The 27,365-nt window shown below is 39.0% G+C and overlaps 3 protein-coding genes across 3 annotated transcripts; 2 read left to right on the top strand and 1 right to left on the bottom strand.

Annotated features, from left to right (window-relative positions):
- On the top strand, window positions 4,356-5,313 carry LOC18791188. The gene has a single exon (XM_007227059.2). The coding sequence runs from the start codon at window positions 4,432-4,434 to the stop codon at window positions 5,128-5,130; it is 699 nt and encodes a 232-aa protein (XP_007227121.2). The 5' UTR covers window positions 4,356-4,431; the 3' UTR covers window positions 5,131-5,313.
- Window positions 6,719-14,192, bottom strand: LOC18793024 (NDR1/HIN1-like protein 3). Its single transcript, XM_007224721.2, has 2 exons — window positions 14,132-14,192; window positions 6,719-7,269 (listed from the first exon to the last, which is right to left on the bottom strand). The coding sequence occupies exons 1-2, from the start codon at window positions 14,190-14,192 to the stop codon at window positions 6,719-6,721; spliced, it is 612 nt and encodes a 203-aa protein (XP_007224783.2).
- LOC109946823 lies at window positions 14,909-26,626 on the top strand. Its single transcript, XM_020555716.1, has 5 exons — window positions 14,909-15,157; window positions 15,606-15,673; window positions 21,253-23,005; window positions 23,918-25,499; window positions 26,004-26,626. The coding sequence occupies exons 1-5, from the start codon at window positions 14,909-14,911 to the stop codon at window positions 26,624-26,626; spliced, it is 4,275 nt and encodes a 1,424-aa protein (XP_020411305.1).

Genomic DNA, 27,365 nt, shown 5'->3' with positions numbered 1-27,365 from the left:
TCACCTATCTTCTTTTATCGTCAATTTAAAATCTATGAAATTGAAAAAGGTGTGATAAGAACATTTGTTATATTGGTGACGCATGATGAACATGGTGAGTTTTTTAATAATGATTTTTGCTACGTAGTTAATGAATTTTAATCTTAATCATTCATCAGATATGTTAGCGGGTTGAATATTTTTTAAATATGTATCATACAACTCTTTTATTTAGTTAATAGAGACTCTTTAAATTTTTCTTCTTCTTTTTGGATAAAGAAAGGAAAATTACAACACAAAGCCACAATGACAACTAACAACTAAGGAATCCCAACCAGCAGTTCTTTCTGCAGAAGAATGCAGCTGATTAAGCCAAACTTGCCAAGAGGGAATATGATGATTAATGGCGGCCAATGCGGAGACTTTTCCGATTGGTATATATATTTGTGCACCGTTTATTTTTGGCCAAGGGTGGTAGGCTCAAAGTTCTCCATTTGGCACCTAAATGAATCCAAAAGTAAAATAGAACATTTTAATGGTTTTTTTTTTAATCCCGACAAGAAGAAGAAATAAAAGGCATTCGTAGTCTTTTCCTGTAATGGTCCGGCAAAAATTGGGTTTAAGCCTTTGCACAAATTTATTAAAATGTTTGAGGATTAGCTAGGGTTTGTAGGGTTGTAGGCTTATAGCAGACCAGAGGAAGCTTTTACCTTTGATGAAACAATATATGATGGCATAAATTGCTGCACAAAATGCGTTGCTTTTGATTAGTAAGAAATATGTATGTCATTTAGGAATTGTATCATCTATTAATTTCTCTATCAAAAGCCACATCAATATTAACAATAACGCGTCCAGTCAGAGTCAGATAAGGTGCAGATATAAGTAAGCACCCATGAAAATTATTTGGAGAAGCACTTGCAGAAGTTAGCTGTGGGTATATGCTTTTTTTCACAGTGGATGGCAATTTTCTTCGTAAAAAGAAGAATCGAAATGGAACTACTTTTTAACTTTATGATCACGACTATGGCCTCTTTTTGACCATTTTGCCATTCTTTTTCTTCGTATAGGTGAAGTTGCCTTCACTTTAGTGTTCATTTACAATTAAATATTCCGGTAATATTATTTTCTCTGCATTTTGATTAATACTTTAACCCAAAAAATAATAAAATGACTGAATGTGAAATAAAACTTACCACTTTGTACGGGTGGACAAAACAATTGAATTTAACCAAGCCATGTGCAATATGACACAAGGGTTAAGAGAATCTTTTGCACAATTACACAGGCAGAAAGTTGCCGAGGAGCAGCAAGTGTTATAGACTTGGTAGTCATGTAGTGCACTGATCATTGCCCCCTTGAATTATTATATAGATGTGAGGCTAGGTTAGTACAAGACATCATAGTGCACTATCTTTTTCGACTTGATAAAATTATTAATTGAAGGATGCTTACGCTTGGAAAAGTGAATGAGCAGGTGATTTTCAATCGCATGTCCATATACACGACTGTTCTTAACATTTCTCGTTAACGTCGCTTAAACTTTTATAGTTACCCAACTTATAGCAATATTTCTGGGCTAACAAAAGAACATACGCATTGCAAAATGATCCATGAATCATCTTCTTTTGGTTGGGATTCAGGAGGAGGAGCCAGAATTTAAATTTAAACACGTGTGATGCATTAAGTGACAACCAATACCTGAGGACGTACACTCAAAAGCCAATGGATCGATGCAGATAAATTGAAATGAAAAAGAAAGGAGAAGAAAAATAAGCAAAAGAAGTGAAGGGGAAGCTAAAGCACCGACAGACAGGGACATCCCATATGAAGAAGGAACTAAAGTGAAACATTGTGTTGCTTTTTTCTCTCTTATATATATGAATATGATCAACTAGTTGCTTTCAAACCTTAAACTACTAATCCCCGCCTAATCAGGCTGTAATATTTCAATTTGCCTTCGCCTCTAGCTGCATATCTTCCTTGAGATGATGACATTGATTAAATATGTTTTAGTTTTTAAACCAACTTTTTTGTTTTTTTAATAGGTGATCTAGACCACCTTCTCAATATCAAATTGAATGCATCGAAAAGTTGTTGTATACGATTGTTACATGGTTATATAGTATTATCAATTCATGTTAGATTTATTATTTTGAAAAAAATTAATAAATAAAACACGTGTTATAACATAAGGGGCTGTAATACCACGCAACAGAATGACTGTTAGACCATTTCCACCGGTTGAAATTGCCAAGGCAAAAGGCCCTCGTGCTCCAAAAACACTTTCCACAATCAAATCCAGCTCGGGCAGATGGTGGGCTCCACCAAGATTGGGCAGGCCCTAAAGACAAGAACAACCCGAGATGTTGCCTAAGGGCGTTGAAGTCAACAAAGAAAAAAAAATAAGAAAAATTACCAATTTTTTTTTTATACATACCTAGTAATTTATTTATTTGTTAATCTCATACATATAGAAAAAAAAAAAAATCACATGTGAATAGTAATTGCTACGGCAATAAGTGGAAAGGCAAAAAAATATTGTTAGGACAAATACTGCTTACATGAACAATAACCACCCTTATTTGGCCTTACCCTTTTATCATGACAAATGAGTGGAAAAGTACTCTTAGTGTGTCACCGAATAACTTCTCCTATGCATCGCTAACTTTCAAACTATTTGTTCAGACCCAAAAAAAAAAAAAAAAAACTTTCGAAATATTTGGGCACCTTCAATATGGCCGGATGGGGTCCTAAGAATCCCTCACTTGTCGTTCATGGACTAGATGAAGAGCTATCTCAAATCTCAGCGGCCCTTCTATTATGTTGTTGAGCCAATTCTAGGGACCGAACCAAAGAGTCTCATTGTCCTTATTCAATTTTTTGGGCAGAAGAGTCTCTTTGCAAAACTCCAAAACCAAAACCAGAATTATTAGGCTGCTTCAGTAAAGGTATGGGGGTTCGTATTCTCTCCAGCCATGTTTGGGTTCCCATATTCTTATCAACCAGAACAAAATTTTCGTTTTGGCAACATATAAATATTGTACCAAAACAAAAGCATGCACCAAAGGTCCCCTCACTCGACATGATTTGTGTACAAAATTTGGGCCTCATATTTTACTTATTTATTCTAAAATTTGGGCCTAATATTGTCTATGATTTGTGTACAAGCTGAGGGTTGGATTTACTTTCTCGTTTTACTTGGAGAACAATTCGTTTCGTACTGCATATATAAGCAAACGAGCCCTTCTGAATTCGTAAGCAGACAGGATGAAGAAGGCCATCCCTTGTTCCTTTTTGTTTTGTTTTGGTCGAAAATGTCCATCCCTTGTAGGCTCTCTGTGGCAACCCTAAGTATTATTTGTTTGGAGTGTTGTTTAATTCTCCCAGTTTTGTTTTCTATTTCGTTTTTCAAAACCGTCTCCATGTTAATTGCTCCGGATTAATGCTTCTCTCCTTTGTACATGTTCTGCATGTTATTTGTTCATTTATCTTGATACAAAGGAGAGAACATGTAGCACAAAAGCAAAGTAGAACACAATAATTTATGTATAGAGAACATTAATTAGTACTTTTTATTTTTTGGGATAAAGAAAGAGGTGTCAAGGACGATGTAGCACAACCAAGAGCCTTTATCATGCCAGTAATTGTGGGCTTGACATTAGAACACAGAGAGATAAGAGGGCCTTCGTCTCCACCATAGGTGAGATTAATGTCAGCCAACTCCACATTCTCACACGGTACGCCCCTGCTACATACAAGCTTGACTGCAAGTGGAGTGAAAGATGAGCCCTTAATGTTCTTGAAGTTGACATTGTTGATCTTAACTTTTGAAGGAGGGTTTTGGTCACACCGAGTATATGAACAGTACAATTGATTTATGAGGATAGGGTTATTGACATTAACCATGATAATATCATCATAGTGTAAATCTAAGGCAATGCTAGATGAAAGAGAATCTGGCCATGTTTTGATAAATGAATTTTGTGTGTGTCCTTATACATTCAGTTTAGAGACCAATTTTTGTTAGCACTATCGGGGAAGAAAAAAGAAATATTTGGGCCCATTAAGTCTGTTGTTTGTGGACTACATCGAAGGAACAAGTGAAATAGACTCGTTTAGAATTTAGATCCACTCTCAATCAAAAGCCCAAATTTCAAAATTACCAAAAAACATAAAACTCAAATATTCCAATTAATTAGGCGCGGTTCTTTGCTTTATCTTCCTGCAGTTTGCACGATCAAAATTCGAAACGCCCTGTACGGACGTGCAGTTGGGCGTCGTTCGTTCGACGGACGACCCACACGGTTCGCTCGTGCCAAATTTTAGGGCTTTGCTTTGTGAGTCCTTTATAAAGAACACTCAAAGGGGCCAGTGGTCCTGGTCGCACATTTTTCTCTCCATTTCAAGGGCCAGTGGTCCTGGCGGCACATTTTGAATTCGTCAGCAGCCATGAAGAGGAAGGCCAAAACACTTGTTTTCCTACTCACGCTCTCATTATTTTTATGCAAGCTGCCGGGGCTCCATGGAAAACAAAGCGACAACGATGGCCCACAGAGCAACACAATCACCTTCACGGATGAAGACCTCAGGGGAATTGAAGTCCCTCATAACGACCGCCTTGTGGTCTCCATGACCGTCGCAAACTCTACAAGACTAGACAAGATTCTCGTGGCCAACGGCGCTTCAGCCAACGTTCTTTTCTTCCACTCCTTAAAGCGATTAGGGTTTACAGAGAGAGACGTGGAGAAGGTGGAGATTCCCCGTGATTATGTAGACCCTAAGTCGTTTTTGGGGATAATAGCTCTCCCAGTGACGATTGGGGACGAGCCGAGATCGAGCACGGTCATGGTGGACTTCTGGGTGCATGCGAGCTACTCCTTTGCAGCATACGACGCCATTTTTGGCATACCGGGGTTAAGCGCACTGCGGGGAGTATCGTCTACTTACCACCTTCTCCTCCGGTTCCCCACTGAAGCCGGAATCGGACAAGTTCGAGGCGATCAGCTGCTAGCTAGAAAGTTGGTGAAGAAGCTCCTGCAGATGCAAGTGAAGGCCGGGGACGTTGACACCCATTTGAACTGGTTGGTGGCTTTAATACCGTTACTTATTATGGTTTTTGCAAGAGGCAATGTCCATCCCTTGCTCTAATCAGGTGCAATATCTGCAAGCAAAGACCAAGGGCATTGACAGTGGCAACCCTTAGATTATTTGTTTTGGAGTTTCTTTAGTTGTCTGGTGTTTTTCTTTTTCTTGGAGTTGGGTTGCCCAAGGAAGGATTGTATATACAGAGCTTATAACACGATTTTGGAAATTAAACTCTCAATGTTTTGGTTAACCAAACAAGCTTCTTGGTTGGTTAGAAATTTCAAAACTTATATCATGTGCTGTCATCATAATTAACCAAAGCAATGTTTTCATTTGCGTTGCGCCTTAACCCTGCTTTTGTGAACCCTGTTTTTGTGTATTGTGCCACTTAAGACTTTAACTATATGTTCCCTTCCCTAAAGCTTTATTTGTGGAATTATGTATGGGTTATCAGACAAGACAATAGTTGTTGAGAATGCTTGCTTGATTGATCCTGTGGAAGTTTTCTTTTCAAATATTATAATCTGATTGCATTTGTGTGCGGATGGATGCCTGTACATTTGTGTGAGAATGCTTGGTTTTTATATATTTCATGACAGAATTAAGGTTTAGTGACTACTGTTTAGGTTTCAACCCCAAACCCCTACTCTCCTTAAACCCTAAGGTTCAGTGAGTCTAGTAAGGTATAGTATCATCTTATGCATAGGTAGGTAGAACCTCCATCCATTTAAATCACATTTGATTAACTGCATTTTTGCTCACCACTTTAACTCAAGGCGTATGCTTACCATCATTCTCAACATTTGACACATGTCCATAAACATAACTATGGTTACATAAATCAAAATAAAATGTTAACCATAGTTATGTCTATGGACACGTGTCTAATATTAAAAGTAATGGTAATTATACATTTTGGATTAAAGTGGTAAGTAAAAATATTTCAATTTCTACTGCCCCTTCACATTGGAGTACTTTTTAGCTAATTAAGAGCATAACTGTCGCATGTCTTTACTTTTGTTGCTTGTCTCATTGGACTATGGTGGCGTTTGGGAGTGTGGTGTTAAAAAAAAAAAACAGCTTAAAATAAAATTTTTACAACTAAAAGTGTTTGGTAAACCAAAAAAAACTAGCTTATTTTAAAAACAATCTTCATAAAAAGCAATTTCTCAAAGTGGCCATAACTATTACATTCTTCAACCTCAAAGTTAAAAAGTCTCTGTTGCGCATAGTACATTGTCTCTCTTACTCAGGAACATGCAAAGGAGCTGACAATTACTTAAAAAGGATTTGGGTTTGACTGGGCACAAATAATGGATTTTCTCTTACTTAATGTGGCCTAAAATTTGAGAACATGGTGATAATTAAAGTGTTTGGTATTAATTAGTACTTGGGCACAAATAATAAACGCACACATGACATATTTGCTAAAATTCAATACTAGATTTATCCATCACTGAGAAATAGTTTATACAAATTTAAATTTAATGTATAATATTACCGCATATTGTTTTTCTTTCCTTTTTTCGTGAAAGAAAACGACAGTTGATATGATAACTTAAACATCTTCTCTATAAAATAAAAACTTAAACACCAACAATACTGAAAAGAGAACATCCCGAATGAAATAAGGAGGATTGCCATAAAAAGGTTAAGTACTTTCCGGAAAGAAATTTTTAGTATTGAAGCACTTTGTAGTGTTGAAACAGTACTCGCCGCCATTGCCATCAATGGATGTTCCAAAAGTAGTCAAAGGAACCAACAAATTGCAAAGGATGCCAACCTTATTACTTTTGCCCTTGATTGACATGCCGTATCTAGCCTTCACCCGAAGAGCAAGCTGCAAGTCAATACTATAGACACCAGCAACGGTCTCGGATTTACACTTGCAAAGCTTAGCTTCTTCAAACTGCTTACCTTGAACCAACAGATTATGCAAAACGGTGGTGTTTTCGTGGCCTTGATAAAATGGTGCTAATATCCCACCACCCAAACTCAAGAGAGCAAACGTCTTATGTCCACACATTGCAGTGGCTTGGATGTCACGGTACTCTATGCCTACCCTTTTGTTAGGGTTTCTTATTGTGATGTCAAGAGTAAGGTTGTAGTGGAGATTCTGGTTGGTGGCTGTGTCGAAGGTGAATTGGGTAAGAAAGGCATTTGTGACGCTGAACTCGGGTTCTTGCAGATTGTAGAAGAGAACTAAATTGAAAAATACAAAAACGACTAGACATGGAAAACCTATGAGGAACAAAATAACACCACATGATATTTCTCTACGGAGCATAATGTAAATAATATAAATAATATATATATATATATCTAATGCTCACTCCTCTTAACAGACAAACAAAAGTAAGGAATTGATTGGGTAATGGAAAGTTTGAGAGATAATCACACTACTACGTTTTACTATTTGCGCGACGAATACAAGTTCGTCGCGCAAAATGCAATACAGCGACGGAAAATTTTTTTCGTCGCACAAAAAATTGAAAACTTGAGCGACCAAAGATTTCGAAGCGCAAAATCTCTTACTGCGACAGATAATCACCTTCGTCGCGCAAAGTGAGCGAAAAAAAAACCGGGATTTTTTTTGGCGCCAAACACTTGCGCGGCAAGAGCAATCGTCGCGTAAGAAAACCTAGCGCGACGATGAGACATTTCGTCGCTTAAAGGTGAACACAAAACAGGATCGATCCCGTTAATTGGCTGTGAAAACTTGTGCGACGATAGGTTTCGTCACAAAAGACAACTTAGCGCGACGAAATAGTTTATCGTCGCGTAAGAAAACGAAGGATATTTTTTTTTTGGCGCCAAAATAATTGAGGGGGGATATTTTTTTTTGCGCGACGGAATTAGTTTTCGTCGCGTAAAGTTGATGTCGGTACATTCTTGTGCGACGAAATATAAATGTTGCGCGACGAAAGTTTGTGTGACGAAAACGTCATGCGTGGCGCAAAAGTTTTTTGTCGACAAGTTTTTGTGCGACAAAAAAAATCGTTTTGTGCGACGGCAGTTTGCGGGACGAAATCTATGGTTTGTCGCGTAAAGTCCTTCTTCTTCATATCAGAATTCTGCCATTGCAAAGGCAGAAAGCAAAAAAAATTTCTTTCTGCCTCTCTCTCAACCTCTCTGTCGCTGCATTTGCTGGAAATTCAGTACGTTCATTGGGTAAGTATTTTTTATCGTTAGTTTATAAATATTAATGTAAATTCATACTAACGCTATTAATTTTGTTCTCGTTAGGGATATTTGTAATTAGCGATTGGTGAAGAACGATTGAGAATGTATTTTATTCGTTTTATATATTAAAAATGTTAAAGTTAGTTTGTTATGTGTACAATTTTTTTTTTTTTTGTGAAGTTATATTTATATTATGTTGTTAAATTGTGCGTGACGTAGCACAATGTGTTGTGATGTACGAAGTTAATTGAAATTAACTTCGTACTTTTATTTGTATGTTTAGTAACATTTAGTTTCCCGTTCGAGATTAGTTGAATTTCGTACATGGATGCGTAAAACATGACTGCGGTCAAATTAATTCTTGAATTGTCCCACTATTTGGACAGTTTGGTAATGCATAGTGTTGTCACGTAATCTACGGCTACAAGATTAGGTTTCGATTGTGGAGATTTCGGTGTCATCTCGGTACGTTCTTCGGGTGGTACGTAGGTATTTATACCTATGCCCACCTCAAGAACTGTATCGAGATGCTGCCGAAATTCATCCATGTCGAAATCTAATCTCATGTAGCCATAGGTTACGTGACAGAACTATGCATTCCTGAATGAGATAGGGCCCTTACCGGAGGCATAAGGTGACATTATAACTTCGTATGAAGTTGTTGTGATTGTTGTGTTGTGATTGTGGTTTCAGGAATTATGAGCAGAAGGTGGATACAGAACCCGAATAGATGCGCAGACGAATACTTGGATGGAATCGAGGATTTTATTGAGTTTGCACGTAGACACAATCCGGGTGCAACTAGAATCCGTTGTCCTTGTAGGAGGTGTAATAACACGTTGTGGGAGACAATTGAAAATGTTGGATTTCATTTAGTAAGGAATGGAATGATTGAGACATATAGCATTTGGAACCTTCATGGGGAACAATTAGACTATGCTTTGTCTTCAAATGCCACAAGAATGGACAATGTTGAACCTATTGTGGATCCTAATGATCAAGTCATGGATATTATACAGGATGCTTTTCCATTTGTATCGACCAACATCAATCACGAAAGGGAAGATGACATGCCTACATCAATAGACAGCGCGGAGTTTGAACAATATAAAAAACTGTTAAAAAATGCCAACCAAGAGTTATACCCGGGGCGCGAGAGCTTTTCCGTTCTCACGGTCATTGTAGAGCTAATGCACGGAAAAATAAAGTATCGTATGTCGAACCTGTGTTTCGATTACTTTTTGGGGATTTTCAAGAGAATGCTTCCGACGGACAAAACTCATGCTTGCAAAAATAATTGCATGTTATTCTACAAGGAGCATGAAACATTGGATACATGCCCTATATGCAATGAGTCGAGGTTCAAAATGACATCTCAGAATAAAACGACTAAGATCCCACAAAAAGTCATGCGTTATCTGCCCCTGAAACCTAGGTTGCAGTGATTGTATATGTCGACGCATACTGCCACAGACATGAGATGGCATAAGGAAAAACGGGTAGACGATGATGTGATGCGGCATCCTGCAGATGGGGAGGCATGGAAAGAGTTCGATCGAACGTTCCCCGAGTTTGCTGCTGATCCCCGAAATGTGAGATTGGGACTTGCCACTGACGGATTCAATCCGTATGGGGTTCTAAACCAACACCACAGCACTTGGCCGATTTTCGTATTCCCATATAATTTGCCGCCTTGGAAATGCATGAAAAAAGAATACATGATGATGACTGTTTTGATAACTGAGGATCCTGGGAGGTCAATCGATGTTTACTTAAGGCCGCTGGTTGATGAGCTGAAGGATTTATGGACAAACGGTGTTCGCACGTACGATAAATCAACTGGGAAGATGTTCACTTTGCGGGCAGCAGTTATGTGGACTATGAATGATTTTCCAGCATATGCAATGGTTTCTGGGTGGCGCACAAAGGGTTATATGGCATGTCTTGTATGCAAGGAAGATGTAACTTCTGGTTGGCACGTGGAAAAAGTTTGTTACCTTGGTCATCGGAGATGGTTGCCATGGGACCTCGAGTGGCAGGAAAAAGATAAAGAGTTTGACGGAAACACAGAGCGTCGCCTCAGACCTAGAGAATGGTCCGGTGATGAGATCTTGGAACAGCTTAACCGTTTGGATTTTGCTCCGTTCGAAAAAACAGTTAGTCGGACCAAACTTTCTACACATATGAACTGGACTCACAAGCCTATGTTTTTTGAGCTCCCATATTGGTCAAAACTCAAATTGAGGCACAATCTAGATGTGATGCATGTTGAGAAAAATGTATTTGACACATTGGTGGGCACAATTCTAGATATCAAGGGCAAGACAAAGAACACAATCAAAGCCCGTCTTGATTTGGAAAGAATGGGCATACGAAGGGGTTTATGGATGAACATGGACAGTGATAAAGCTAGAAGGGATCTTACATTCTTTTCTATGAAACCGAATGACAAAAAGGAGTTTCTAAAGTTTGTATCGTCTGTAAAGTTTCCTGATGGGTATGCTTCTAATATCGCACGTTGCGTGAATGTTGACGGAGGTAAATTTACTGGACTGAAGAGCCATGATTGCCATGTGTTTTGCAACGCATACTTCCTGTGGGTATTCGACATCTATTGCCGGAAGATGTTGTGAAGCCAATCATGTTGTTGTCCAGATTTTTTTCCCAACTGACGGCAAAAACATTGCGAAAGACAGACATGTTTCAGTTGCGCCATGACATTGTCCAAGTCCTATGCAAGTTGGAGATGATATTTCCTCCAGCTTTCTTCACAAGTATGATGCACGTGATGGTTCACTTGCCAGAAGAGGCATTGCTTGCTGGTCCTGTCAACTATCGCTGGATGTATCCAATAGAAAGGTATATAATCCTTATCGTTTGTGTATGCATCATTATCACAGGCTTACTAATTTGTATCATATCGTTTTATTTTGACAGGCTTCTCGAATAGCTGAAAAAAAGTGTACGCAACAGGGTGAAGCCCGAAAGATCAATTATAGAGGCTTGGGTTCAATATGATTCGCTTACTTTCTGTGGAATGTATTTAAAAGATGTGGAGACGGCTTTCAATCGTCCTCAGCGCAATAATGACGGAGGTATGAGAAAGGAAAAACTTTCTATTTTTGCCCAAAGCGCACGACCCTTTGGAGATCGTGGATGAGGAGAGTCGTTTTCTAGAAATGACATGAAGGTAGCGCATTGGTTCGTACTGAACAATTGTGATGAGATAATGGCATACTTAGATGAGCATGAAGAGATAATGAAGCGAGAACATCTATCACATTTAGTTGCCTAGAAACACTGTGAATTGTTTCCGCAATGGTTTTTGGATTCTATAAGTTATAAGTGTTTTGTATTTGACAAATATAAATTGTAGTATTTAATTTTGTCAGACTAACATATGAATGGTTTTGTATTATATTAGGTGAATAAGTAGAAATCATCGAATTTCCCCACTTACAGTGATGAGTTATATAACTTGGCGTTCGGCCCGATTCGCACTGAATTGTTTTCGGGTTATTATATTAACGGCGTCAAATTTTTGGGGCTGCACGAGATGACAAGTTGTGTACGCAAAACAGCGGTGTCCATGTCCCAGGTGGAGGCGAAAGTACGAACATTGATTTCTATGGCAAACTCACAACTGTCGTTCAATTGCTTTACAAAGATCGATACCAAGTGATCATGTTTAAGTGTCGATAGTTTGATAGCAACCCAAATAGGCCGGGAAGTGTTAAAATCGACCATGGCTTACTATCTGTGAACATTAACAAAACTTGGTATGATGACGACCCTTACATTTTGGCAAACATGGCAACACAAATTGTATATCTAGATGACCCTAAAGCCGGGAGCAGTTGGAAAGTTGTTCAGAAGATGGATCATAGGAACGTGTATGCTATACCAGAACTAGACCCAACTGACAGCGACGTCGACAATGTGGCTGACCAACGTTTAGAATCTTCAATGGAAAATGATGTGGAAACACTTCGAGATACACATGTTATACAAGAACCGTTTCAAATACAAGGAGTGTCTTCAATCAAAATACCGATTCAGTCAATTACAATTGACCTCGGTGATCTTCCAAGATTCGATGTTGCAGTGGGCCTGAGCAATGACGATGATGTAGTTATAAAGGAGGAGGAGGAGGATTGGGAGACCGAAAGTGATGATAGCGACGATAACGAAAGTTATTATAGTTCAGATGATGAATAATGAATTTTTTTGTAATTTTATTATGCTAGTGTACAGATTTTGTGTAATACAATTGTTTGAATATATGTAGTTGTTATATCCAAACCTTATATATGTGGAGAAATGAAATATTATTAAAATAAATTTGTTATAAAACATTGATAAATAAATATATCCAAACCCTTTACATACAAAGTTTGAAAATTATTGACACCAAACATTTTTCAAAAATGAAAATCCTTGCGCGACGAAATCATCCTCGTTGCGCAAAGTTTGCGCGACCCACAATTCACTCGTCGCGTACAGTTAAAACATTGCGTGACAACCTATCATCCGTCACACGATGAAATTTTGCGCGACGATAGGGTTCCTCTCGTCGCGCAAATATATATTATTTTATAATATAATATATATACACATATATATTTGAAATTGACGATCGAGTTTGTTCATTGTATTCATATAGGGTCAAGGAGTTTAGCTGTAAAAAATCATCAAAATCGGAGTTAAAATAACCGTTAAATCATGACTTTTCATTTATAACCGTTGAAAAGTTTTGTCCCGTTACTTGATCCCTGAATGTTTTTTTTCTTCTGATTTTTGGGATCTAAGATCTCGAAGTATAAACAAACAAGTTTAACGGCTGGATTACTAAAACTAGTTTCGTAGAATGCGTATGCCATTAAAACCATATATTCACCAACAATGAATAGTTTACTTATACTTTCGTTAAATATAACATAAGATTATGTGGTATCCCCCTAGTGTAAACATCTTAAATTGAAGATCAAATTCAGTAATTGTATTCATATAGGGTCAAGAAATGTAGATGTAAAAAATCATAAAAATCAGAGTTAAAATAACCGTTAAATCATGACTTTTCATTTAGAACCGCCGAAAAGTTTTGTCCCGTTACTTGATCTCTTCATGTTTGTTTTTTTCGATTTTCGGCGTATACGATCTCGAAGTTTGAAAAAACAAGTTTGCCAGTTGGATCATTAAAACTAGTTTCGGGTTTAGGGTTTCCGTGGTTTATGGTTTAGGGCTTAGGGTTTAGGGTTTAGGGTTTGCTCATCGAAAAAGGTTGATTGGTTGCACAAAGCCTGCAGAAAACAGTCTTGCGCGACGAACGTAGGCTTCGTCGTCGTGCAATCTCAGTCAGCCCTTTCACCCTCTTCCCTCTTGAACACTTGGTCCAATTTTTTTTGGAGTTTACAGAAAGAAGACTTGCGCGACGCTGTACATGTTCGTCGCGCAAACTCTAGTCCAATAAACCCTAAACCCCAAATTTTGGCGGAATTAGAACTTTGCGCGACGAATAAGGACAGCGTCGCGCGAAGTTTTGTCGCGCAAAGTTTTCATTCTCTCCCCTTTAAACCCTAAGTCCCAAAATTTTGGCGGATTGACAACATTGCGCGACGAACAAACTGTTATGCGTTGCGCAAAACCATGCAACCCCTACCCTGATACCAAATTTTGGCGGACTCACAATATTGCACGACGGAAGTTATTCTTATGTCGTCGCGCAAGAGTCAATTAAAATATTTTGCGCGACGCTTTTATTTATTCGTCTCGCAAAATCGAATAAAATTTCAGAAACGACGCGATGACCTCCTTCTTCCCTAGATTTGTATTTTTGCCCTAACTCTCTCTCTCTTTCTTCGCCGTCAGCTCAGCTCCATACCCCAGTGGATTTTGGGCCGCGCCGCCACAACGGTGGTACCCCGGAGCTTCCTCGCCGTCATCGTCGAGCCAGCCGCCCTAATTTCCTCGGTTTTCACCGAATCTGAGCCGCTGTCGTTCTCTCTCCTCCGGAGACCAAATCCAACACCTGAGGTATGGTTTCTGTCCTATTTTTGATGCTTTAGCTAATGGTTGGGTATGATTTCTATAATTGTTGCAATAGGGCAATGGATTTGAAACCCTAAGTTTCGGCCGGTTTTTGAATTTCAATTCCGGCCAATTCTGGCCATTTTTCGGGTAGGTCTGAGAACAAAAGTGGCTCCAATTGATGTTTTGAACTTGGGGTAGGAACCTTGGCCCTTAGTTTTTAGAATTTTCCCGCGATTGGTATCGCTTTGGACACCCAAGCGTTGTCGGAGCATGTGGTGGTGCATGGGTTATTGTAGCAGTCATGCATTGGGTCCCAGTGCAATCCCCTAGTTGTCACGAGCGCGTAGGTGTTTTCGGATTGGAATTTGGTTACCGTTTGAGTCTCGAACTGATTTTGCCTATTGTGCAATTTCCAGGTTTGTTATGTTCGGACCGTTGGATCGAACTCAAACTCACGTATGGTGTACCTTGTATTTCTAGGATCGTCTAGGATTCGACGGATCGTGGATCGGAGTCTCGGATACTCCGAACTCGCAAACCCTATGTCAAGAATCTTAATAAAATTGTATGTGCTTTCAAATATTCGTATATTTTATTAATTTGTATGTGTATTAATGAAATTGTATAGATGTCAGACCTGATTAGACGTCGTAGGGCGGTGACGACTACGCAGAGTTCGGAGCCCCCGGCTCAGCCGACATCTGCTGCCACTGCGCCAGCACTGATGGACTACTTGGCAGTTAGGCCCGCGGGGTCCCTGGTGTCTGCTTCATTAGCTTCATCAGTGGCGCACCCTGTTAGCGCCAGGCGACGTCATCGGCCCGCCAGCACCACCGACACCACATCCACTGATGCGTCTGGGTCACAGCCAGGTATAGTTTTCCTTAAACTCCAGTTATTTTTATTTTTATTTTTATTTTTGTTTTTGTTTTTTGTTTTTATTTTTGTGTGTGTATTTTATAGTTAAATTTGTTATTTATTTAACATTAATGTCATCTTTCTTTGCAGTCAAGAAGAACACCCGAGGGCCGTGTCGGCAGTTGAAGACGGCGAAGGTCACCCAAGTGACCAACAGTCGTATCAACATAGGATACAACAAGCGACATCGGGCTGCACCGACGGCGGAGTTGCATAGCTCCTTGGCCCACGACATTGGTCATGTCATTCGGAGCCATTGCCCGATGAAATGGAAGTCTTGAAAGGTGATGCCTGACGAGATCAAGACGGAGGTTCGCGGCCGGTTGTCGGTGTGTAGGCATTTTAATTCTTTTTCTTTCAAACTTTATATTTCTATTATTTAAATGTATGTAATTAATTTATTGCAGACGAACTACAACTTGGAGGACCTCGACGAAGAGCCGTTGGCGTATGTCAACAGACTATTCTCTGAGAGGTACAAACAGTGGAAGAGCGACTTGCACCACTATTTTGAGGCGTTTGATGATCCGCAAGTCGCTCTTTAGGAAGGGTGCCCGAAGGAGCTTGAGGGGCGGGAGGATAGTTGGGCGTGGCTCTGCGCTCATTTTCAGGCGCCTGCTTTTGTGGTAATTTGTAATATGAATTTCAAATTTATTATATATTTCTTACTAATGTTTATTTAATTTTTTATATTTAATTTCAATTTCAACTAATACGTTTTATTTTTTGTATAACAGAATAAAGCCAAAGTCAATAAGGGCAATAGGAAGAAGACGACTCTTCTCCATCATTCGGGTTCCAGGCCCTTCTCCTATAGGATGGATGCACGGCGGCAGGTAATAATAAAATAATTTTTATTTAATTTTTAATATTTCATTATTCTTAATTTATTTTTTCGTACTAATATTTTTCTTCTCTTGTTCAATTTAAGGAGGGGGGTCCAAATTCCCAGAGATCAACGTATTTGGCGATGTTTATGTTTGACCTGGGAATGAGTTGGCCGAGTCCCTTCATGTAAGTATTATTTAATTTTAATTCTTATGTTACGCATTCAAGTTTAAAGGTTATTATATGAATATTTTAATTTATATTTTATTTTATGCTAAACAGACGACGATGGTGGAGAGGAGCCAGTTGGTTCTTCAGGAGTCCGCCTCCCAACTTCCTCTCGATACTCTGATCGAGTCTGTGGATCCTCCACATGATGCTGGATTTTAGATCTTGACAGAGACATAGGATCAGACTCTAAAGAGGAGACCGGGGGCATATTGTTAAGGGATGGGGAATGCCAGGCGGAGGGAACCCAGACCCCGTTCATCAGTGCAGTCAAACAGTCAGGTCACTGCTTTGACAGCACATGTGGCCACTATTCAGAGTCAGATGTCTGTCATTCTGCAGTCCCTTGCACAGTCCGGCATTCCAGTCCCGCATTTTGATGCGCCGACCTCCGAGCCCATCCATCCCGAGCATCCCTACCAGACGACGGCCCCTGTAGACCCCCAGACCTCTGAACCGCATGTGCCAGACGACAATGTAGATTTTGAAATATTATTTGATTAGTGTTTTTATTTTCATAATTATTTTTTAAATATTTCTCTTGCAGCATACATTTATTTTATTTTATAATAAATCTGTTCTTTACAATTTATTTTTTTTATTGGAATTTCATTTTATTACCAAAAAAAAAAACCAAATTTATTTTTTTATTAAAAAAAGTAATATTAAAATTAAATAATATTTATATATATTAATTTTGCGCGACGAAATATTTCTCGTCGCGCAAATTTACATGTTACGAAATAAAAATGATACATTTTTTTAAATACATATAATTTATTCTTGCGCGACGAACACTTTTGTCGCACAAAAAGGATATGCGTGACAACAGTTTTTCGTCGCGCAAAATGTGTAGACACGAATTGTGCGACGAAGAACTTTTGGTGCCGCAAATGTCTACGAGACGTATCGCGCGACGAATATTGTCCGCCGTGCATTGTTGCGGCGACGAACCTTCTTTCATCGCGCATAAGTTCGTGCGAGGAACTATTGTGTCGTCTCTGAACCTTTTGTGTAACGAAGGGTAACCGTCGCACAATTTTGCGCAACGAGTGAAATAATTGGTCGCGTAAAGTCTTGCTTCACGCTCTTTGCGCGACAGATTGTGCGCGACGAATTTTCTGTCGCGCTTGAGTTTGTGCGACTAAATGTAACACTGCGCGACGAAATTGTCTTCGCGTAAATCATAAAATGTAGTAGTGTCAAATCCTATGAAATTGGAAGAAGCCAAAGTGGGGATGAGGAAACAATAGAATGGCAACAAAGTATATGAGAATTTTCTAGTCCAAAGATGAGGTATTTATAAGGAAGTACATAGTGCTAAACTCTAGACATAATTACAACAGAAAAGAAAACCTAATTACAATAGGACTATACAAATAGACAAGTTTGACTCGAAAAAGAAAAAAGAAAAGGCAAGTTTGACTCCAAAAAATTAGTCATGTTTTTGGAAATAAAATAACGTTATAGCAGTATTGTTTAGGTAATTATCCGTTGGAAAATTATGGTGATACATGCAAAAGATTGCTAGGTAACTTACCTATACTTTGTAGGTATCCTAAATATCCTAATAATTTACCAATAATGTGAAGGTATACAAATATACTTAGATTGTACAGGTAAATTATTTAAAAAATAATTTACCTATACTTGGTAGGTATACTAATTTACTTACATTATTGTAAATTAGGCATGCATGTTTTCTTAAAGTTGGAAATAAAATAAATTATCTTTAAGTTTAAGAGAAATATTATCGACTGAAATCTAAATATTGTCCCCCAAACTTCCATCTCCTATATTTCTAGATGATGACTTCAAACCTAACTAAGCCCACTCGTGTTAATGAAGCATCTATATGTCATGCTTGTTTAATTTTGAGAGGTATTTTTTCCAACTTCTTGTGTCGTTGGATTTGGCTAGGGCGGAGACTGAGGCGCAATTCTTGTGTCGCCGGATTGGGACGTTATCCTTGGGAGAGAAGAATCGTGGGAACCGGTCTTGTAGGGCGGGGAGGGTGGCGATGCATTTGAAGTGTTTTTTATGAGACAGTGTGGTTTTGTGATGACATTGATGTCGATTTTCCAGACTTGGATTTTGTGGTCTTGGTGAGCACTGAATGGTAGCTCCCCAACGACCGCTAGACTTTACGGTGCTGTTGGTGGCGGCTACCACCTTGTTGGGTGATGAAGAGTGTGATCGGCTCCATGCTATGATCTGACCGTTGGATGGGCCGCTGTATAGGAAGTTTCCGGAGAGGGCTAGAGTGCATACGTAGGAGGAGGGCTGGGTTTTGAGGGTGGCTATGCAGAGGTGGTGGGTGGTTGGGACTTGTAGAACAAGTTCAAGTTGGTTGGAGAATGAGGGAGTGAGGGAAGGAACAGAGGGAAGATTTGGTTGGGAAGATAGAGAGGAGGAGGAAGAGGCTGATGCTTCTGAGTGGAGGAGGTGATTGGAAATATTGGAGTGATCTTCATGGGTCCAATCCTTTCAGATTGTTGAATCTGTCGACCAAAGTAATATCTTTATCATTCACATTGCTTTTTGTAAGGACAGTCACATACCAAGATAGTGTATGTAAAATTTGTCCATGATTCCAGAAGTCCAGCTTCCTGACCCAGCTACTTGAGTGGCATAGTAAATTGTAAGAGGCTGAAAAAGAAAAGAAAAAAAATTAACAAATGTTAATATTTGTGAAATATATCAAACATATCCAAAAAGGAGCAGATATACAGTAGCTTCAAGATACTCATTTAAGATATCCATATGCTTCATATGTTGCTCCAACCTTCCAGGCTCTTCTTCATTATCAGGCCAATGCACAATCTACGATAAAAAGTTATCAAGTTGGACAATAACTTAAATTCAAGGAAAATCATGACAACCAAAACACTTTTTGGTCAATGGAAGTTAGAAAAAGATTGTAACCCATTCAGCCATAATGAAATTGAGCAGTGAGGAATGAGCATAGTGAGAGAAGACTTAGCGACCAATGTAGACACATAGGCACATGCCTACAAGTGGTGAAGGCTTTGACAAAATTAAAGCCGCAGCATCAAACGGTATGAATACGGTTAAGATTGCAGCTCATTTGGGTCTCCACTGGATCAAAGGCAAGTGCAAGACAAGCCGAGAGCAGTAGCAGCAGCTTATCTTTAATCTTTGTACAACATACACGCACAGACATTGAACAGTGAGGAACGAGCATAGTGAGAAGACTTAGCGACCAAGGTAAACTAAACACATAGGCACATGCCTACATGTGGTGAAGCTATACACATGGACTATAATGCAGCTGACACCCAAATAATGAGCTAACCCATTATCAGTAATTTCTTTGTTTTTTTGAGTTACTTTAGTCTTATTAGCTCAACTGCAATACTATTTTGCTGTGGGCATGAGTTGCCACTTAAGACACTATTCTAAGCTGCAAACCAAGACCCTAGACCCAAGCCAACAGACCCTTTTAATCAATTTCTCCCTTCCTCCTCACACACCATTTCTGCACAAATTAAGACTAACCTAATTGTTGCTCTCTTACATGAAACCTAAAAACATAGCTAGATATCAGCACCCATGACAAAATCAAGAATAAGGCTTCTACACTTGTATTTTTAAAACTCAGCAGTCCATGTTTTACGGCATGCTTATTGATAGATTCATATTTTGCATATATAATCTATCTTTATTTGCATTGTTTTCATGTGAAATTGGTTAGTTTAATGCGTTTGGTGAAGATTTTGTAGGAAATCATACCTAGCAAGGCTTTGGAGCAAATTGTGGGTATCGGCTGGACCCTTGAGAATACTTTCCTATTTTCCCTTTAAAACCCCAAAGCAAATTCCCTCTTTGACTAAGCCGCATGTTACTTCCTTTTGAGAATAGGTCTTAGTTTTTCTAATATTCCTATTTTTCCTTTCCTTCCTAAATAAATATTATCTTCCTTATTTTTGGAGGAGTCCCTTGGCCTATAAAAACAAAGCGTTAACCTAATAGCCAGGGCATCTTTTTCCACCATCGTCTTCTCTACCATATTTTTCCACCAACTTTCATTCAACCAGAGAAATATCAGAGGAAGCCAAGAATTTGCTGCTGCATTATTTGAGGAGCTTTTGAAGGTGTTCCTGTGAAGATTCTGAAGATCAAGTCCATCGGCCAAATTGGTTTTATGACAATAATTCTCTTGTTTATATTTTCTTCTGTCATGAACTAATTTTCCTTGCTAGGGCTACGATGTATCCTAACCTTGAATACTTAATTTCTATCGTTATATTAATTTCTGATTATTATCTCATGTTGAGTATTTGTTACTGTTCTTAATGATTTAAATATCTAGCTAATATTTAATTGATGATCCAAGCGGAGACCGAGAGGAGATGTTTGGTGTTTGCTTCTTGTAACAAATACCATGACTTGAATGAGTGCCCGAGAGGGACTAACATGATTCATGCAGTTTTCTTGTAGGTTCTCATAGAACTTAATGGGTTCTTGGTTTTCTAAATCCGTTGCTCGAGAGAGAATGGGTTGTTAATTGAGAATACTTTTGGTTGAGCCCGAGAGGGGATATCGAATGAATTAGGAGAAACCAACTGTCAACATGGATAGTAATTAGGGTTAATTGGCTATAAGAATTAAGTAGAATTGGTTATGGTGAAGTCGGATGCTCTAGTGTCTCATCATCTTAATTTTCTATTGTTAATTAAATTGTTATTTTTCATAATTGTTTTAGTTTTCTTAAAATTAATCAATCTTCTTAATCAACTGTTCAAATAAACTTATGCATTAATCATAATTGGTAGTTAATAGGAAATTACAGTCTTCGTGGGAACGACACTCTACTTATTTCTATATTACTTGTATGGATTGTGCGCTTGCAATAATTTCACAACAAGTTTTTGGCGCCGCTGCCGGGGACTGTTTTATTTTCTATTAATATCAATATAGTTTAATTCTGAGTTTAATTTGAATTTCCTTTTTTGTTTTTTGTTTTTTTTGTTTCAGGTACTTTGATCCGTGTATGCACCGTTCTCGTACCCTAGAACTCATACCACGTGACCCAGAAATCGAACGTACGTTTCATAAGCGGAACAAAGCAAACCAAAAGCACACTTTGGTGGAACCACCATCCACACCTATGGCAGAGGAAGCAGAAAGAGCAGTGGGGGAATTTGGCCCCCCAGTGGCAACTCCCTCAGCGATCCGACGTCCTGCTATTGCAGCCAACAATTTTGAGATCAAACCAGCCATGATCACCATGCTGCAAAATTCATCCGTATTTTGTGGTCTACCGAATGAAGATCCCAACATCCATCTTGCAATATTTTTGGAGATTTGTGATACGTCCAAGTTCAATGGGGTAACTGACGATGCGATCCGTTTAAGGCTATTCCCTTTCTCTTTGAAGGATAAAGCCAAGCTTTGGTTACTGTCACAGCCACAAGACTCCATCCGTACTTGGGATGATTTATCTAAGAAATTCCTTGCTAAATTTTTCCCACCAGCAAAAACTGCAAAATTTCGACAAGATATTATGTCATTCGCTCAATATGATAAGGAACCTCTATATGAAGCCTGGGAACGATTCAAAGATTTATTGCGCAAGTGTCCTCACCATGAGCTACCAACCTGGATTCAAGTTCAGACTTTCTACAATGGGTTGAGTCAAACAAGCAGGACACTAGTTGATGCAGCTGCTGGAGGGGCTTTAATGACAAAAATGGCTACCGAAGCATTTGAATTATTGGAGACCATGGCATCCAACAACTACCAATGGCCGAGTGAGAGAATGAATCTGAAACCAGCTGGGGTCTTGGAAGTCGATGCTATGGCTTTGCTAACAGCACAAATTTCTAACCTTACTAAAAAAGTTGATTCTTTAAGTGTTAATGCTATAAACACTAGTACTAATTTTGGTTGTGAACTTTGTGCAGGCCCTCATCCAAGTTCAGAGTGTACCAAAGGGAACCCATTTGCGTCCGCTGAGCAAGTCAATCAGGTTGGAGAATTTAATCGACAAAGGAATAATCCTTATTCCAATACATACAACCCCGGTTGGCGAAACCATCCAAATTTTTCATGGAGCAACACTCATAATGTGCAGAGACCACCACCTGGTTTTCCGGCTCAAGAGAAGAAAATAAATTTGGAAGATGCGCTTACTCAGTTGACTATGTCTACCACCCAATTCATGACTGAAACAAAAACCCAATTTCAGAATCAGCAAACTTCTATTCAGAATTTGGAAGTGCAAGTTGGCCAATTAGCTAATGTTATAAGTGGAAGAAACCAAGGAGTATTTCCAAGCCAACCTGAAGTTAACCCGAAAAATCAAGAACAAGCAAAGGCAATCACTCTTCGTAAAGGGAAGCAAGTAAATACAGCAGTCGACTTGGAACAAGAAGCATTAGAGAAAGAAAAAGAAGCTAAGAAGTCTGCAGCGGAAATGGGGCATGCATCTTCACCACCAATCACCACCACAGAAAAATCCCAAGAAGAAGAGAATTCTATACCAATTCCTTCTCCTCAACTGAAGCCATATGTTCCACAAATCCCTTTTCCGCAGAGGTTGAGAAAAAATAAAGTTGATGGGCAGTTTGCAAAATTCTTGGAGATGTTCAGAAAGTTACAGATCAACATTCCTTTTGCTGAAGCTTTGGAACAAATGCCAAGTTATGCAAAATTCATGAAAGACATTCTTTCCAAGAAGAGGAAATTTGGAGAGCACGAGAAAATCCAACTGACAGAAGAGTGCAGCGCCATCCTACAACGGAAGCTTCCACCAAAACAAAAAGATAGAGGGAGTTTTAAAATTCCATGCACTATTGGAAATAATTTCTTTGAAAGAGCTTTATGTGATTTGGGTTCTAGCATTAACTTACTACCTTTATCTGTTGCTAAAAAGATTGGTATTGGTGAAATTAAACCCACTACTGTTTCTTTGCAGATGGCGGACAGGTCAATCACATACCCAGATGGAATTATAGAAGATGTTCTAGTAAAGGTTGATACACTCATATTTCCGGCGGATTTTCTGGTTTTGGATATGGAAGAAGATTCTGACACGCAGCTAATTTTGGGCCGCCCATTCTTGATTACTTCACGCACTCTGATTGACGTAGAAGAAGGGTTACTAACTTTGAGAGTTGGGAATGAAAAAGCAACATATAAAGTTTTTGAAGCAATTAAATTTCCAAGAGAAGCGGAGGATTGTTTTCACATGGAATTAATTGATGAAATTGCTTCAGACACATTTAAAAAGGAGAATCCGAGCCATCCATTGGAATCTACATTGGTCCATGCTGCTACCTCCCAAGATGACAACCCCATGGTTGCTGAATATGCCTTATATTTGGATGCATCACAACCATACCATCCAAGGCAAAGGAATCAGTTCAAACCACTAGGAGCAGCACCTCATAAGGCTGCCCCTTCTGTGATTGCTGCACCCACACTTACTCTGAAGCCATTGCCAACACATTTGAGGTATGCTTATTTGGAAAATTCTGAAACTTTACCAGTTATTATTGCTGCCAATTTGAGTGAAACTGAAGAAGAAAAAGTATTACGGGTTTTGAGAAAATATAAAACTGCAATTGGGTGGACAATCGCTGACATCAAGGGTATTAGCCCTTCTATGTGTATGCATCGAATACTAATGGAAGAGGAGCATAAGCCATCCGTGGAGCATCAACGTCGATTGAATCCCAACATGAAGGAAGTGGTTCGTGCAGAGGTATTAAAATTGCTTGATGCAGGTATTATTTACCCTATATCTGACAGCAGTTGGGTGAGTCCTACACAGGTTGTGCCAAAGAAAGGAGGGATGACTGTAGTAAAAAATGAAAATAATGAGTTAGTTCCAACAAGAACTGTTACAGGATGGAGAGTCTGCATAGATTACAGGAAATTGAATTCTGCAACCAGAAAAGATCACTTCCCGCTGCCTTTTATTGATCAGATGCTAGAAAGACTTGCTGGGCATGCCTATTACTGTTTCCTAGACGGATACTCAGGATATAATCAAATTCCTATCGCGCCTGAAGACCAAGAAAAAACGACCTTCACATGTCCATTTGGAACTTTTGCCTATCGTCGTATGCCTTTTGGGTTATGTAACGCTCCTGCCACTTTTCAACGTTGCATGATGAGCATTTTCTCGGACATGGTGGAGCGATTTATTGAGGTATTTATGGATGATTTCTCTGTTTTCGGTTCATCTTTTGATTCTTGTTTGGATAATTTGGCATTGGTGTTGGCAAGATGTGAAGAAACCAATTTAGTTCTCAATTGGGAAAAATGCCATTTTATGGTACAAGAAGGAATTGTGTTGGGGCATAAAATTTCAGCAAGAGGTATTGAGGTTGACCGTGCAAAAATTGAGACCATAGAAAAGCTGCCACCCCCTTCTACAGTGAAAGGAATTCGAAGCTTCCTGGGACATGCTGGGTTTTATCGTCGATTTATAAAGGATTTCTCAAAAATTACAAAGCCTCTTTGCAAGTTGTTATTGAAGGGTTCTGAATTCAACTTTGATTCAGACTGTTTGGAGGCATTTAATTTATTGAAGACAAAACTCACCACTGCACCAGTCATTATGGCACCTGATTGGGAATTACCATTCGAGATTATGTGTGATGCAAGTGATTATGCTATTGGAGCCGTCTTGGGTCAAAGGAAGAATAAATTACTACACGTAATTCACTATGCAAGTCGTACATTGAATGATGCCCAACTGAACTATGCCACTACGGAAAAGGAATTGTTAGCAGTGGTATTCGCATTGGATAAATTTCGTTCTTACCTATTGGGTGCGAAGGTAATTGTGTATACAGATCATGCAGCTTTGAAATTTTTGCTTGCCAAGAAGGAAGCAAAACCAAGACTAATTCGATGGGTTTTATTACTTCAAGAGTTTGATATTGAAATTCGAGATAAAAAAGGGTCTGAGAATGTGGTGGCCGACCACCTCTCTCGGCTAGTCCGTGAGGATGAAGTTATAGAAGATGTTGGGCCTATCCTAGAGACATTCCCGGATGAGCAATTATTTTCCATCTACTCTGAGAAAAAATTCATCACCCCCTGGTATGCAGATTTTGTAAATTACCTAGCTTGTGGTATTCTTCCCCCTAATATGTCTTTTTATCAGAAAAAGAAATTCCTATCATTGGTTAAACATTATTATTGGGATGATCCATATTTGTGGAAGCATGGTCCTGACCAAGTTATACGAAGATGTGTACCTGAGACAGAGATGGCTGACATATTATTGCATTGTCATACTTTGGCATGTGGAGGCCATTATGGTGCATCCAAGACTACAGCCAAGGTTCTACAATTTGGATTTTTCTGGCCTACTTTGTTTAAAGATGCTCAAGACTTTGTTGCAAGATGTGACCCTTGCCAACGTACAGGAAATATCTCTAGTCGAAACCAAATGCCCTTGAATAATATTTTGGAGGTGGAATTGTTTGATGTTTGGGGTATTGACTTCATGGGTCCGTTTCCAGCATCATATGGGAATTTGTATATTTTGGTTGCAGTGGATTATGTATCCAAATGGGTCGAAGCAGCTGCCCTACCCACGAATGACGCCAAGGTTGTGGTCAGATTTCTACGAAAAAATATTTTTACAAGATTTGGGGTCCCTCGTGCAATTATTAGTGATGGAGGCACGCATTTTTGCAATCGTCAATTTAATTCCCTTCTTGCAAAATATGGCATCACCCATAAAGTATCTACTCCCTACCATCCGCAAACTAGTGGGCAAGTTGAAGTTTCAAATAGGGAATTGAAGAAAATCTTGGAAAAGACGGTGAGTGCCTCTAGGAAAGATTGGTCATTAAAATTGGATGATGCACTATGGGCTTATAGAACGGCGTTCAAAGCGCCAATTGGGATGTCACCATATAGACTTGTTTTTGGGAAAGCATGCCACCTTCCGGTGGAATTGGAGCATAAAGCGTTTTGGGCTATTAAAACGCTCAATTTTGACATGAGTTCAGCAGGGGAGAAGAGGAAGTTACAATTGAATGAGCTAGAGGAACTTCGAAATGAATCGTATGAGAATACGAAAATTTACAAGGACCGTACAAAGAAGTGGCATGACAAGCACATCTTGAAGAAGGACTTTTATGTGGGTCAAAGCGTTCTCCTCTACAACTCACGGTTGAAACTTTTTCCTGGGAAACTTCGCTCTCGTTGGTCTGGGCCATTCACGGTGTTAACCGTGTATCCTTATGGGACAGTTGAAATCAAGAATGATCGTGACGGTACAACTTTCAAAGTTAATGGCCATCGACTCAAACCTTATGTGGCAGCTGCATTTCTTGAGGAGGAAACCATTATGTGGCAGCTGCATTTCTTAAACGCATCCTAAGGTCGGTCGATGACCCCAAGTAAACGCATCCTAAGGTCGGGCTATTGACTCTAAACTAAGCGCTTGTTGGGAGGCAACCCAACTAGGTACCTTCATTCCTTATCTTTTTAATTTTTATTTGTGTGTTTCCCTCATTCATTTCTTTTACTATTCTTTGTCCTTGCTTCTATTTCCTTTTTAAAACATTGAGGACAATGTTTCGTTTAGGTTTGAGGTAGTTTGATAGATTCATATTTTGCATATATAATATTTTGATAGATTCAGTTTTTCGTGCTGAATCCAGCCATATAAGGCTCGTAATTTTCTGACTTTTCGTTTGGAAGTTATAGCTGTTTTTCTGAACAGGGGTCTGGAACTCGAATATTTCTGCGATTATGTACTGTGATCTGTATTTAACGTCAGTTTTCATCTGTTTTTCTGGTATTTGTCTAAAGAAAAGTTGTGCATTTGTTTGTCTATTTTCTGAGCATATAGGGCTTGTCAAAATCTGTGCAATGCTTTGTGAGATAATTGTTGAAAACTGATCTGAGGTCGAAATTGAAAAGAAGCAGTTTTCTGATGAAATGTAAATTCTAGTTAAAGCTATTACTTTTTCTTGCTAATAGAGATGCATATGCCATGTTTTGATCATGAATGATTTACTAACGTGTTGCCATGAAGGGTTATTGCATTATAATCTTTGCACTTCACAATACCACATTCGTAATGTTTTGGTGGACAAGGTTGCTATGCTCGAATG

The sequence above is a fragment of the Prunus persica genome, chromosome G1 (assembly GCF_000346465.2).
Source record: "Prunus persica cultivar Lovell chromosome G1, Prunus_persica_NCBIv2, whole genome shotgun sequence".
NCBI classification, from domain to species: domain Eukaryota; kingdom Viridiplantae; phylum Streptophyta; class Magnoliopsida; order Rosales; family Rosaceae; genus Prunus; species Prunus persica.
Note: the sequence above shows the minus strand (reverse complement) of the source record. Positions and strands in the feature narration are given on the sequence as shown.